This window comes from Equus asinus, chromosome 6 (genome assembly GCF_041296235.1).
Source record: "Equus asinus isolate D_3611 breed Donkey chromosome 6, EquAss-T2T_v2, whole genome shotgun sequence".
Classification (NCBI taxonomy): Eukaryota; Metazoa; Chordata; class Mammalia; order Perissodactyla; family Equidae; genus Equus; species Equus asinus.
This window is the reverse complement of record NC_091795.1, coordinates 82,252,086-82,266,382: the sequence shown is the minus strand read 5'-3', so window position 1 is coordinate 82,266,382 and position 14,297 is coordinate 82,252,086. Positions and strand designations below refer to the sequence as shown.

At 55.3% G+C, this 14,297-nt stretch overlaps 1 protein-coding gene across 6 annotated transcripts in view; it reads right to left on the bottom strand.

Moving 5' to 3' along the window:
• The window catches only part of ADCY3 (adenylate cyclase 3), an 89,165-nt gene that overhangs the window by 14,885 nt on the left and 59,983 nt on the right, over positions 1 to 14,297 (bottom strand). For all 6 annotated transcript variants that reach the window (XM_070512503.1, XM_070512502.1, XM_070512504.1 and 3 more), the window contains 6 exons: positions 8,320 to 8,450; positions 7,660 to 7,771; positions 7,361 to 7,488; positions 5,963 to 6,121; positions 4,877 to 5,054; positions 374 to 502 (listed from right to left, as the gene is read on the bottom strand). In XM_070512503.1, the coding sequence (XP_070368604.1) occupies positions 374 to 502; positions 4,877 to 5,054; positions 5,963 to 6,121; positions 7,361 to 7,488; positions 7,660 to 7,771; positions 8,320 to 8,450 (837 nt within the window). The remainder of the gene's footprint in view (positions 1 to 373; positions 503 to 4,876; positions 5,055 to 5,962; positions 6,122 to 7,360; positions 7,489 to 7,659; positions 7,772 to 8,319; positions 8,451 to 14,297) is intronic.

Sequence of the window (14,297 nt, the reverse complement as noted above, 5' to 3'; positions counted from 1 at the left end):
AGCCAGACAGGTGACCCAGTCCTGAAGCCTCACTTCCAAAACGGTCACAGATCCTATAGAATTTTCCATGGATGTCCTCACTGCCCTCAGATCTACAGGATTCTAGGACATCAGAGCCAGACAAGGCCTCAGAGGCAAGCGTCTATTTTGACCTAAACCACCCCCACCCCATGTAACTGATGAGGAGGACGTGGGGTCAGGTGTGTGTGTGTGTGCGTGTGTGTGCATGTGATCTGACCAAGAGTCCACTGCTGAAAGACAGCCGAGCCTGGGCTACTGGCCAGGTCTCTTACTCTCAGTACAGGACTCTTGCTACAGCAACTTTTGCCTCCCGGTCCCCTGCCCACAGCCTGGCCCTCAGCCCTGCACATACCTGGGCATCTTGCTCTTCGGGCTCCTCAGATGTGGAACCGCTGGTGTGGACACTCCCATTGGGTTCCTTGGTCTCAATGAGGGCAGGGGAGCTGGGCTTTGAGGAAGTTGGTGCTCCATTTGGGAGGGCCTGCAGCAGAAAGGAGTGGCCATCAGGGACCCCAGCCTAGGAGTGGTCTACTGTTAGTCTGGAATCTTCCACCAGAGTTTAGAAGCCCCATCGACTTAGAAATTTCACTATTCGATTCCTCCTCTAGAACATTACTTTTTAAATGCTGTAATTGTCTAGGAGTAATTTCCACTATTAAAATTTATTTTAATCAGAGAAAGACCCAATTGTTCCAACTCCTATTTCTAAAACAATAAGTCAATGACAGTGATTCACAGAGGTCTTTTTTGCTGTAGAGCCCTGTCAAATGCCTTCCAAAAGTCTGAATAAATTCCATAAACGAGTTTCCCCAATGATTAATATTTTTCCTTGACAGAATTAGTTAAACACTGTAACACAGAGGAACAGTTCATTCATTCATTTACTGACTATTTACTGAGTACCAGCTATGTGACAGGAAGAGCTCTAACTCCTGGGGATACTGACAGTGTTCTGATCTTGAGAGCTTACATTCTAGTGAAGAAAGGCAGACGGCAGCAAAGTAAGTAAGCAAAACAAACAGTACCTAAGAAGAGAGTAAGTGCTCTGGAGAAAGATAAAGTAAGAAGGGGACACAGGGATTGCTGGGGAGTATGACTGTAAAGAGGAGGTCAGGGGAAGTGTCACTGTGAGGATGACATTTCCACAAAGACCTGGAGGAGCAAATCATGCAGCTCTCTGTGGATGGGGATTCCAGGAAGAGGGAACGGCCATTGCAAAGGCCCTGGAGCAGGTGTGCACCTGGAGTATCTGAGCAGTAGCCAGGGGCCAGTGCTGCTGGGGCAGAGTGAATGAAAGGGGACAGAGTGGTAGGGACCTGACCATACAGGGTCTTCCTGACCTCTGTAGGACTTTGATTTTTCCTCTGAGTAAGACAGGAGACCAATGGAGGGTTCTGAGCAAGGGAGTGACGTGATTTCACTTAATAATTTAGCAGGATCACTCTGACTACAGTGTTGAGAAAGAGGGCGGTGGGGCAAGGACAGAGGCAGGATGACTGGTAGGCAGACTATCATAGTGCGTCCAGGCCTGAGGTGACAGTGGCTCAGATGGGGACAGTAGCTGTGAGGGTGTGAGAAGGGATGACTGGAGCTCTATCTTGTAGGAAGAGTCAACAGAATTTGCTCATGGATTGTAGAGAGGGCTCAAGGATATCTTCCAAGTTTTTGGTCTGAGCAGTTGAAAGAATGGAGTTGCCCCTGACGACTGATGAGGAAGACAGAAGACGTCAGAGCGGAGGGGAAGATCTGGCGCCTGGCCTTGGACTCACTACTTCTGGGCGGCCTGCCCTGCAGACAGACAGAGATTTACACGTGGCTACCGGCTGAGAGCAGGGAAATGTAAAACAGTGAGCCTGGGGGAGACAGACGACAAGGTTAGTAGAGGTGGGCGATGTCGCGGAAGCTTTTTAACATCTTGGAAGGGGCTCCTGGTGGTAATTCTCCTCCCACTCCCCTCCTCTGCACTTACTCAGCTAAGCCTCGGGGAGGGGTTTCTGCAGATGGAACTGTGCTTGCTCCTGGGACCCCAGTGAGGCAGCTCTCAGCGCTCCTCACGCTCCTCACGCTGTCCCCTTCTCACTGCCGTCCCCTTCTCACTCCCGTCCCCTTCTCACTCCCCTCTCCGTGCATTATTTCCCCCAAGCTTCATGCATTATTACTCTGCCTCAGGGACTGTTGAGCAGATTTGCTGAGGTGTTAACAAGGCCTCATCCAGGCACACCCTGAGGTGGAGCCCTCCTAAACAGCTGTGGAGCTCATCACACAAGCTCATGAGCGTTGTGATCAGCTGTTTATGGATCCACGCACCCTGGGGCTGACGGCTGCAGCGCAGCCTTGCCGTGAAGATAACCGGCATAGCCCACAGCAGCTAACATTTACATCCCCTGGGAGGGAGCAGCATGTGCTGGGCAGGCGGCGGGTGCCCGACAGATATCTGATGAATGTCATAGGACAAAGAGTTCATTTCTCTCATAAACAAAGAGCTCCTACAAATCAGACAGGGGAAGAAGCCCTCCAAGGTCAGGTATGAAGATGCAACCCGGGCTCACAACCAGGGCCCAGCCTTACTAGCAACTAAAGAAATGAGATGACAACGGTGAGATATCATGGCCTCATCTCCCAAATGAAGGAAGATACAAGTTAGCTGAGAGCCAGCTCGGGTACAGGGAGGGTGGCAGAAGGTGAGTGAGCAGGCACGCGGGTTAAACTTCAATGTACAGAACCTGTAACCCAGCATTTCCACCTCAAGGAATTGATGTTTTCAAGGAGCGGCACTAAGAAACGGTTAAAAGTCAACTTTACAAAAATATTGAAAACCTGGATTGCCTCAAAATGTCAGTGAAAGAAGTCTTGAAAAGAGAACACCGCCCACGTTTCCAGGAGAAGTGGTGCTGACTCATTTGTCTGATGGAGCATTTAAGAAGGAAACCAAGTCTGACTTCAAGTCATTTGATGACTATGGCCTCTGCTCCTGTCCTGTGCAGGCGCCATCCGAGCGACGGGGCCAAGCGGCACGGAGCACAGACCCCGGTCCAACTCGCCCAGAGCTTTGGTGCTCATATTTTAAGCTATGCACCCATGAACTCAACATGTCTCTGATTTGAAAAACAAATAACGACCCAGGCACAACAGCTTCATAGAGACAGTGCTGCCGAGGCTCCCTGTGCCTCAGTTCCTTCCCGTAACCCTCACAGGGCTGTCAGGTGCTGAGAACAACCCTTGATTCAAATTACGCACCATGCGAGAGTTTATTAAATAAAATAAATAAGCAAAATAAAGTACAAGATTAGAGCAAGAATGAGTGTTGTCACAAGAACATGTATATTTGACTGCTTTACGGTGGTCCCTAGTGAAAGCAAATGTGTGGGTAATTGTTTACAGGAACAGCATTTTTCAATTTATTAAAAATTTTGTATGCCAGTCATTATAAATTTCCTATAACTTCCCAAAGGTAGCTGATTTCTTAAATTATTGTCAATTACTGTCTTGTAGAACAGCTTAGAAGACACATTTTTAACTCGTCCTACGAACACGTGAAGTTCTGCATGTAGCACTTTAAAAACAGGGATGACTCATTACCTTTGTGGCCAGGTCAAGTCTCAATTCATGGGCTCTACTTTCCGTGCTGATATTTCCTAACTTTCTGACAGACAGCTTCCTACTTTTCTTCAGACATTTACTGTAGCTCAGACTTTACACTCAGCGCAGAATACTCAACCGTCCTTTGCTGTAACGCTCAGCACCCAGTGGGACAGTGAAGTACTCGGGAGTGAGACCATGCCATACCCAGCCATGCATTCCTGCCGGTGCCGAGTTCCTGCGACCTCCCGCACAGGGAGGGACCCAGAGACATCTGGGAGGCGATGTGGCCGGCAGGTTGGGGGCACGGGCTGTGGTTTCAGGTCTGGCTCTGCACCTGCTAGATCTGCTCAACCTGCAGCTTGTGCAAGGTTCTGGGCCTGTTTCCTCCTCTGTCCAGTGGGTATGACGACAGCCCCGTTCTCACAGGTTGTCTCAAGGATTAAGTGAAAGAATGGACGCAGAGAAGTCCTCGATAAGCAGTGGTCATGATTAGATTGGTCAAACAGATGCACCTTCTGTTTATGTGTTTGACTGAGGGGAGAAGGCGTCTAGTTTTCTTACAAACTTTGTCAGGAGTCACCTCTTCATTTACAGCCCCTGAAGCCCCACCAGGGTGGGCTTTGCTTTTTTTTTTTAAGATTGGCAGCTGAGCTAACAACTGTTGCCAATCTTTTTTTCTTTTTCTTTTTCTCCCCAAATCCCCCCAGTACATAGTTGTATATTTTTAGCTGTGGGTCCTTCTAGTTGTGGCACGTGGGATGCCACCTCAGTGTGGCTTATGAGCAGTGCGATGTCTGCACCCAGGATCCAAACCGGCAAAACCCTGGGCCGCTGAAGCGGAACGCACAAACTTAACCACTGGGCCACAGGGCTGGCCCCATGGGCTTTGCTTTCATAGCCAGGCCAAGCCTCAGCCATGGGACGGTCCTAACGACACGCCATCCCTAAGACACCTAAGTTGTCTTAACTGTTAGATTCTCGTGACTGGTGGGGTCTTGAAGTGGTAGATGACAAGAAATAAAATGATTTCCAGATTCATCAGAGGACGAGAGGTACAGGGATCAGTTTCTGCCCTAGCTGCTGGTGGCTTCTACTCAGAAAGGCTGGTACCATTAGCTTCCTGCTCAACGGGACTCAGAATCACTTTTATGCCAACCCACACCTCACCTCTCACACTTGGCCTTCTTCAAGTCCCGCCAACTCTCCACAGGCTCTCCTTCAGTCATCCCTGCCTTCCCATCCCCCTCGTCCAGGGGGCGTGTGGGGGACTCACCGAGCCGTTGAGGCCATTTTGGGTGGCTGTTTTCTTCACTTCCGGCTTGGACGCGATGATGAGGTAGGTTTCGATGCCCTTCTCTTCTAGGTAATCGCAGCGGCTGCCCCCGTCGCCTGGCTCCACGTCAAACTCTCCTTTCAGGCAGTCCATGGTGCTCTGGGAGATGTGCACGCGCCTGCATTGCAGCGGGAGGGGCCTCAGCACCGGCCGGGGCCCTCAGCCCACGCCCGCGGACATCAGCGGGCACTGCCGGACCAGGCTGCTGCTCGGCCTGTGTCTCCTGGGGACATGGGGCAGGGAGAGGTGCTGCTCCCAGGAGCGGTGACAGGAGGTCCTGGCACTAAGGAGCTGTGTGGGCAGGGCGGCACCTGCCCTCTCTGCGCCTCAGTGTTAAGTCCACAAGACAGGAATAAAATTTTGTCCTCATGGGCTGATGAGAGTATTAAATGAGACAAGGAATTCAGAAGTCTGCTCTGAACTCCAAAGTCTAAGGTCGGATCATTACCCACCCTGCACGATTCTCAGCTGCAGCACCTGCTGGCTGGGGCAATAAACCCATTTCTGGGGAGTCACCACGGAGGGAGGAGACTGTGACTGCCTTTGAGGGAAGCTCCCTGGCCCAGGTGGGAAGGTTGCACCGTCTCAGTCACCCTGAGGGCAGGGCCTGCCCCACCCTCCCGACTGGCCGATTCTATATGGAGCTCAAGCCAGATGTGCAGGTGCGTTGTGGCTGCACCGCTGCCTCGGGCCTGCTGCTCTGGTTGTCACTAGTAATGATGCTCTCTGGGGACACTTGGTTTACTGAAGTAGCTGTAACTGTGACGACATCAGAGCCCCGGCAGCCCCACAGGTGGGTAAAGGGGGCGAAAGGCCAGTCTGCTGCAGAGGCCCGGGCAGGAGGGGCCGCAGCCCACCTCCGGCCAAGGCGGGGGCACCTCGAGGAGGAACGCTGCTCCTGGGTGGGAAGGGGGCCCTTCACTAAGGCCTCTTGTCCCTGGTCCCAGCCACTGCCCTGAGGGATGGAAGGGACGGTCCCCGCCCTTGGCCCCCACGTGTGCCCGCTGGGAGGGAACACTTGCTCACCCAGGGATGCCGCCAGCCTCCATCTTGTTGGCCACAGTGACATCAGTGGACCACACGTCGTACTGCCAGCGCTTCTGGCCCAGGACGCCCCCCAGCACAGTGCCCGTGTGCACCCCCACACGCATGTCCACCCCAGTCTTCGTCTTCTCCCGCACGTACCTGCCAGGCACACAGAGAAAGGAGGGGTCCGGGTGTGGCCCACAGCACAGTGGCAGCCCCTCCCCGCGCAGGAGGAATTCCACGCAGGCTCCCTTCCCCTCTGGGCCAAGGGGCCCACTGGGTGCCCCACAGCTCTCAGCCGGCCTCTGAGCTGAGTCTCTCAGAGGGGCGCTGCCCCAGCCCTCCTCCTGAGGCACCTCCAGTGGCTCTCCTGCAACTGCCCGTTCATTCACTTGTGCAGCTGCTATTCACTGAGCGCCCAGCGTGTGCCAGGTGCTGCAGGCACAGAGGGGACGGCTCACTTGAGGACTCCAGGAAGAGACAGACGTGAAATTCAGAACTTTGCCCAATGGTGAGGGGAGTAGAGGGGAGAGTCTCTAATCTTGAACTAGCCCCCCTCCCCCAGGGGAAAGGCAGCATTTGTCTCCAGGCCAATACTGGAGGTAGCTTTAACCTGGGAGATGGTAAAAATGCAAAACCACAGCCTCAGAGGTGATGGCCAAGTGCACGTCCCACATCCTGGGCTCCATGCTGTGGGAGGAGACGCCTCAGCGAGGAACTTCCCTTCCCACTCAGGGGCGTGATATCACCCAGGGCCCACCAGAGGCCCTGAGTCAACAGCAGGGACCCTCTTGGGTCCTCCAGGGTCCCAGCCCACCTGCAGCAGTGGCAGCAATGGGGATGCAGGGGGGAGGCAGTCTACCATCCCCACAGCTCCCAGGGAGCTCAGAGGTCAGGGCTCCCATCTCTGCCGCCCCATTCATCTCGTGACCTTGGCAGAGTCACCTTATTGCTGCACTGACTTTCTAATCTGAGAAGTGGGCATGGGGACCCCTGAACCTATCTGTCTTGGGGGGTCATGGTGAGAAAACACTGAGAGAAGAGATTGGGGGGGACACCTGAGGGGAAAATCCAAGCAAATGTGAGGTGGCGGGATGAACTGCAAGACAACTGCAACTTCCAGCAGAAAAAACAGTGCGGACCAAGGCTGGGAAAGCATCGCTCAGACACTAGAAATGTCGCACTTCCCTCAGTGGTGAGGAAGGGAAGCCACAGCCCGACTTCCCAGAGCCAGGGACCAAGCCACCTACCAACCAACGCTACATCCCACATTACACGCCTGTGTGGTCCCTCCATGAGGGCCTTGGGGGTTCCAGGCGTGCCATGACAGAGCAGCATGGAAGGCCTGCTCCTCCCACGGGCCCAGAGCCCCCTCCCTCCCAGAGGCACCCCACTCACGAGATGGCCTCCACCATGGCGAGCCCCATGAGGATGGAGCAGACAGCGTGGTCCTCCCGGTAGTCCGGCAGGCCACAGATGCAGTAGTAACAGTCGCCCAGGATCTTAATCCGCAGCTGGTGGTATTTCTGAAAGGGCAGGGCATAAACTGTGGTGCTGAGTTCCTCCTCGACTGGAGGAGTGGCAAAGAAAGCAGAGGAAGGACAGGCAGGAAGAAACCGTGGGAGCCGGCAGGAAAGGAGCAGGCCATGAGGGTGGCCCCCCCATCTTGAAAGCCAGGCGGGGGGTGGGGCACTTACAGCTGCCAGCTTGTCGAAGCGGGCAAAGAGCTCGTTGAGCAGTTTCACGAGCTCCTGGGCACTGCAGGCAGACGACAGCTGGGTGAAGCCCACGATGTCCGCAAAGAGGATGCTGCCAGAGGAGGGATGGCCACAGGCGTGATGCTCCCGATGGCACACCTGATTCCACCGCCAGCTCCTGCTCCCAACCCACAGGCAGCCAGGACCACGGCAGGAGGAGGACCTTCCTCAAGTCCCAAAGCAGTGAGACCCTGGCACTTCCAGGGTGAACTTGGAGCTCTGATGGTTACCCTGCTCTCTAAGGGGCCTCGCTCTCCAGAACCCCCTGCTGCTCACTCCTGCACCCAGGATGAACACATCCTTCCTGGAAGGAGCACGGCTTTTAACGCCAGGGCTGAATGGCCAGGTGACCTCACAGATGTCACCTCCCCACTTGGGCGACATCTGTACAATGATGCGGCTAGACCACACAGCCTAAAGCATGTCTCAGCCCCAGTGTCTGTCAAAAAGGCCGCTCCCGCAGAAGGAGGCTCACACTGTGGGGATGGCCTTGCTTCTAGTCCCCAGGGAAAGACTCTCAAACCCCACAGTGCTCAGCCAACCCCACAAAGCCCCCACCGCTGTCCTGCTCTCAGAGCCCCAGCCTGTGGGCCAGCACACCTGACGTTCTCATGGCGGTACATGTACATGGTGTTGAACTGCTGCTGGTCCTTCTGGCTCTCGTCCTTCTTCATGTCCTTTAGCATCTCGTCGGCCACGTGCTTGGGCAGGATGGAAAGCATAAGGTTCTCCTGTGGGAGGGAGGAGAGGGGTAGTGGGGAAGGCAGCGGCAGGTGCGGGTTCTCCTGGGAAGAAATACCCTGATCCTGGTGACAGATGTCAGCCAGGAGCCAGGTGACCTTCCAGAGGCCTTCCAGCGCACACCCACACCGGGAAGCAGCCAGAGGCCCAGGACAGGACAGTGCAAGAGGCCAGGCTTCTTGCACTGAGCAGGCTCGGGGTCGTGACCTGAGCTCCAGAACCCTGACAGGAGTGAGACCCGTGAAGAAACCCACGCTTGGCTCTGTGCCTCCGCGCACCCTCGATGCCACAGGAAGCGGGACAGTTCCTACGTGGCCCACTGTCTCCTGTGCCTGCTCTACGTGCCCTTGAGGGCAGGGCTTCGAGTCACCCACCCCAGCCTGCACAGAATAATCACCGGAGACTTCAGTCAACTTGACTGAAGACCTACTACATGCCAGGTGCAGCGCTAGGTGCTAATGCTACAGAGACCAGTGAGCCTCTCCCCTCCCCTCCCGCTCACCGCAGTGCAGTGCGATCACACCAAGACAAGCAAGGGGGAGCAGACAACTGAGAAAGAAGGAGGGGTGTGTGTGTGTAGGGGCGTGGGGGCAATCAGGAGGACTTCCTGGAAGTGATGCTGGGCTGAGTCTTGACGACAGAGATGCCGAGAGCATCCTGTCAGAGGGAGTGTACACATGATTACACCAGGTTCGGGGACCTGCAAGTGTTTCGGTGGAGGCGGAAACAGCAGTAAGTGCGGCTCGAGGGTTAGACACAGTTTAGATCAGGGGTCAGCAAACTGCCACCCATGGGCCAAATCTGGCTGCTGCCTGTTTTCACAGAAGCAGCCTTACTGGCCCAGCCACGCTGACCTGTTGATGTATCATCCATAGCTGTTTTCTTGCTCCAGTGGCAGAGATGAGCACAGCTGTGACAGAGACCATGTGGCTGCAGAGCCAAAAAACTCACTATCTGGCCTTTTCCATCTGGTTTGCCTCTTGAAGGGGCTGGTGTGCCAGGCCAGGAATCTGAATGCTTCCTCAAAGCTGCGTTAACGACTGAGGGCCCAGGCAGGGGTGTGACGCGACAGGGCGTGTGTGTTAGGGAGATCTCGCAGACGGGGCGCGGAGGAGACGGGGGGCTCCTGCGGGATCCAGGCAGAGCTGGGCTGAGCAAGAGCGGCTGTGAGACACGGGACAAGCAGGACCCACACACGTGGTAACTGCCTGTGCGTGGGGGTAAGGGACCGTGGCTTGGGCCTCTGGGTGGAAGGTGCCAGTCTCTGAAATAGGGAAGAGAGGAGAGAGAGGCGAGGGCAAAGGTGGGTGTGTGGTTGGGACGCTGAGTGTGAGGCGGCGAGGCCTCCATGCAGGGATGCCCTGCAGGCAGGTGCCCGGGAGGCTGGGGGCTGCGCCTGCGGCTGAGGCCGAGGGTGGGACTAAGCAGCAGGAAACAGGAGGAGACACTGAGAGAAGAAGGTGCCAGCTGGTGAAGTCAGAGGAGGAGAAACCCAGGCAGGGCGCCTTCTCAGGAAAGAACACTGCCCCTGCCCCAGGAGGGGAGGCCGGTGATGACAGTGCCTGGTGAGGGATGACGGGGAGGAACCTCGAGCTGAGGTTTGCAGGATGGAAATCACAAAGGGTGGAGGGGCAAGAGAACTGTGCTAATGGTGAGGAGGTGACGAGACTGAGGCCGTGGGGCGAGGGAGCTAGAAGTGAGGTTGGCCTGAGAGAGGTGGGGGTGCAGGGGGGGACAGTGAGAGCAGGGGCACAAGAGATGTGGCTGGAGGGCATGGCCTTTGACCCCGTGGTGACACAGTTCTGGTGATCTGCCCAGTGTTGCAGGGGTCGCCTGCTAGAAGGGAAGGAGCGAGGTGGGTGGGGCTCAGGAAGTCCAGGAATGCTGTGTCCAGAGTGCCAGTCACACGAGTTACCTGGGCATCATTACGGCTCAGGAATGAGACCCAAAATAACTGCAGTGCGCCCTGCCCTGGCTCCATCTGAGCCCAGGCAGCAGCACCCGGGTCTCCCGGGGCCGTGCTGGGACCTCCGCCCCTGGCACACACCCGTCCCCACCCCGTGTTGGGAGGGGAGCTTCAGCCTTCTCCCAGAACCCAGCAAACCCAGGCACTGTGCAAAAGCTCTCAGCCTGGGAAGGAGGGGAGCCTCCAGGAGGATTTTCAAGAAAAGCCAGAGACCGAGGCCCTGCTGGCTCCTGAGGGTGGCGGAGGAGCTGCTGGAGTCCTGAGCAGGAGAAGGGGCATCAAGAGGCAGCAGTGAGCCTGTGGCAGGAATCCCGGGGGTCCCAGCCCACCCTGAGTGCACGGCCCTGGTGCGTGCAGGCTGGCAGGGACCAGAGCGGGTGGTGGTTAAGAGCTGGGCCTCTGGGCCCGACAGCCTGGCTCAGATCCCTGCCTGCCACTCACTTACTGTGTGACTCAGGCAGTTACTAAACTTCCCTGTGCCTCAGTGTCCTTGTCGGTAAAACCGGGACTAGGTGAGTCATCGCCGTGAAGCACCTAGAACAGCACCTGCACAGAGTAAGTGCTCAAGAGATTTTAGCTATTCCTGTGTCACTTGATGTGGAGTGTTACTGAGGGCGTTGAGACAGCAGGTGTCACCGAAAGACAAGGCCTAAACTTCCTCTGGGCTTCGAAGCTGGCCACAGGTTTATGGCCTAAGAGTGCGAGTGGGATGTCCAGGATGAGCAGAAGACCCTTCTGGTCACTCAGCCTGGGCTCATGAGCTCTTTCCAGTCCAGGCGGGATGATGAGAGGCACAAAGAAGGACCCTGCCTTCCATACAAGCCCCGGTCCTTTTCCAGGGCGCATGCTAAGGTGAGGAAGAGGCAGACGTGTGAGGAGGCAAGGGCCTGCCGGCTGGGGAGGAGGCCACCAGGAGTGTGAGGCCACCAAGGATTAGGGAAGTCACGACACTGTGCTGTCTCCCTGCCAGCCTGCCTGCTGCAGCCCAGGCAGCCAGAGCCTGCACGGTCCAGCCCGTACTGCCCTCTCAGACTCCTCCTCAGAACCCCGTCCTCCAGAAACGCCTCCCCAGGCTCCTCTGGAATGCTGGGGACATCAGAATCCAATCCAGTCCTGTGAGGTTCTCCAGGCCCCTGGCCACAGGCCCAGTTTCCCTGAAGACAATCCGGGCCTCCTCAGGGGTGGCCCACTAGCCCCTCCTAGCACAGCCCAGGCTCCAAGACTGTCACTCAAGGCTGGATAAAAGCAGCAATACATGTGCAAAGTTGGTGTCACCCTGACACCCAAAACATAGGGGCCTCGGAAGTCACATCAGTGAGGAGGCCGAGAGCTCACCGCTGGGGGCGGGACATGGGGCATGTTCACTTTTTGCATTAAACATTTCTGCAACTTTTGCCAAATGCCTATATGAATTCTGAAAGCAGAAAATCATGCTATGTCAATTTTGAAAATAACAGGAAAGAAACCGTGGTTGTAAACTGAGGCTGCCAATTTACTCCTGTGGTTTATGGAAAGCTGACAGTTGACCTCAGGAGGTTAAGCAGGCAGAGTCCACCTTAAGTCATTCTGATAAAACAGGTTTTAAATAGTAAGTAGGCATACTCAGAAGAAAAGACAAACAGAATTGGACAAAGGAGAAAAGAGCAAAACAGGCAGCTGCCAAGGGACTTGACAAGAAAGAACATTCTAGCAGGCGGGGGTCCAAGGAAGGAAAGTGGCTGAGTGGGCAGTGAAAGAGGGGCTGCCCTCCCCTGCCCGCTGTCTTCCAGGGCCAGGCCCACGTCTCAACCCCAGGATTTCTGTGACAGCCTCTCAGTGGGTCTCCCTGGTGCCAGGCTCTGCAACTCCTCCTCTCAACCCACCTTCCACGTGGCCTCTGACCTTCCTCTAAGCCGTGTGACACCCATGTCCAGCACCCTCGGATGGCTCCCCACCCGCCACACTTCTCACGGCACCCGAGGCCCTCCTCACTGTGGCACCCAACTGCCTTTCTGGTCCCATCTCCCCCTGCTCCTCTCTGCGGCCCCTCCAGTGTAGACAAGCCCCTCCTCACCCACCTCCACCCACGCCCTTCAACACCCACCTGACACACCACCTCTCCAGAAAGCCCCCAGCCCCTGCCCAGGTGTGCTCGTCCCTCCTCATTACACTCACTTTATTGGTGTCTCTACTGGTGCTGACCTTGTTCGCCCTTATATCTTAGAGATTCTAAACCGTTTCCTGGATCCTGGCCCCTTTTAAGAGTGTGTAATGTTAGCTATGGCTCTTCCAGAAAAATGCTCATACACACATAGAAGATTCCTGAATCCATTCTCAGGGACCAGGTTAAAGACTCCACACCCGACACGTGTTCTTGGGGAAGGAAGGAGGCTGGGATCCAGGCACTCTTGGCTGGTGGGCCCCACAGGGGGCACTAGGGGGGACAGAACAGGGGCCACCCAGAGCAGCCTACGCAGGGTCCCAGTGCTGAGGGACGTGGCTGGCTGTCCCCAGCACAGAGGCAGAGCCTGCTCTTCATAAAATAGCATTTGCTATAGGTTTCAGGAGTCATAAAATGTTCCAAGCCTCTGACCCATTAATGGCTTTTCTGGGAATTTATCCAACAGAAATAATCCAAAAGAAGCAAAAAGAGACATGTGCAAGAAGAACGTCATGGCAGCATCACTTACAGTTGTGGAAAAGCTACACGCAGCCCAAATGCCCAGCGAGTGGCTAGTTAAATTGTGACACATCCACTGGATGGGAGATTATGCAACCCTAAAACTGATGTTGATGCAAACTGCAGCCACCAGAAAACGACAAGAGAGAAGAGCAGGACATGAGACTGTATTCTGTGAAAGTGATGCTGGGCCCCTGCGCCTCTGAAGAAAGGCAGAAGAGTACGTGCAAAAGAGCAAAGGGGAATTTAATTTGGGGGATGGAATTAAGAGAAAACCTTAAACATCTTTCAAAACGCTCTACGGTCATTATGCTGCTGCTGCTTTTTTAAAATACTTTTTAAACTGGAAATAAACACAAAACATCCTGTTGTCTTCAGCTGTGACCGCACAGTTTTCTAGAAAAGGAGATCCGTGCAAGGCCACTGGGCGGGCTCCAGACGCCCACCTCTGCTTGGCTACAACCCGAGGAAGGAGACCGACGGCCAGGTAGGAAGCCAAGAGGAGATCACAGCCCCACAGCACGACGGGAGGTGGAGGCGGCGGTGGCCCTCTTACGGAGCCAGATGACAGAACCACCACCCTGGGCTGGCTTCTTTCTGCTATTCTCATGAACATAGCACCTCACCAGGCAAATGGACACCACTGACCAATATCAAAATGTCTCTTCTTCGCTAAAACTTTCCTGTCTACCCTATACTTTCATAAATGTAATATTGCCTCTATTTTGCAGGTGACCAACCCGAGGCATGGAGGCATGAAGTGGTTCATCCCAGGTTCCTCAGAGTCAGTGGCAGAGCCAGAACTAGAATCAGGGCTCCCCGACTGATGGAACGGGGTGGGGGGGTTCCTCTTGTCCAAAGGACATGTTTTGCACACAGCAATTCTCCCTCTGTAGTGGACACTGTTCTGCCATGAACATGAAGGAACAAGTACCCAAAGCTTACCTAGTAAGGACCTGACAGTGCTGCCCTAGAAACCCTTCTCAGGACGCTTCTGTGGGCCCCAGTCCTTGTGCCGTTGAGTGGGGAGATCTGGCCGGCCACCCCTGAAGCAGGTCCCCCTTGCAGAAGAAGACCCAGCTGAGACCTCTGTGGGTGCCTCAGCATAGTGGCCTGGGCGGCAGGCCCGACCAGCCCTAGGCACCAGGGAGAGCAGGCGGGGCCAGCGGCAGGGGCCAGAATGCCTCCTGATGGTCAGCAGGGAAGAGAAGG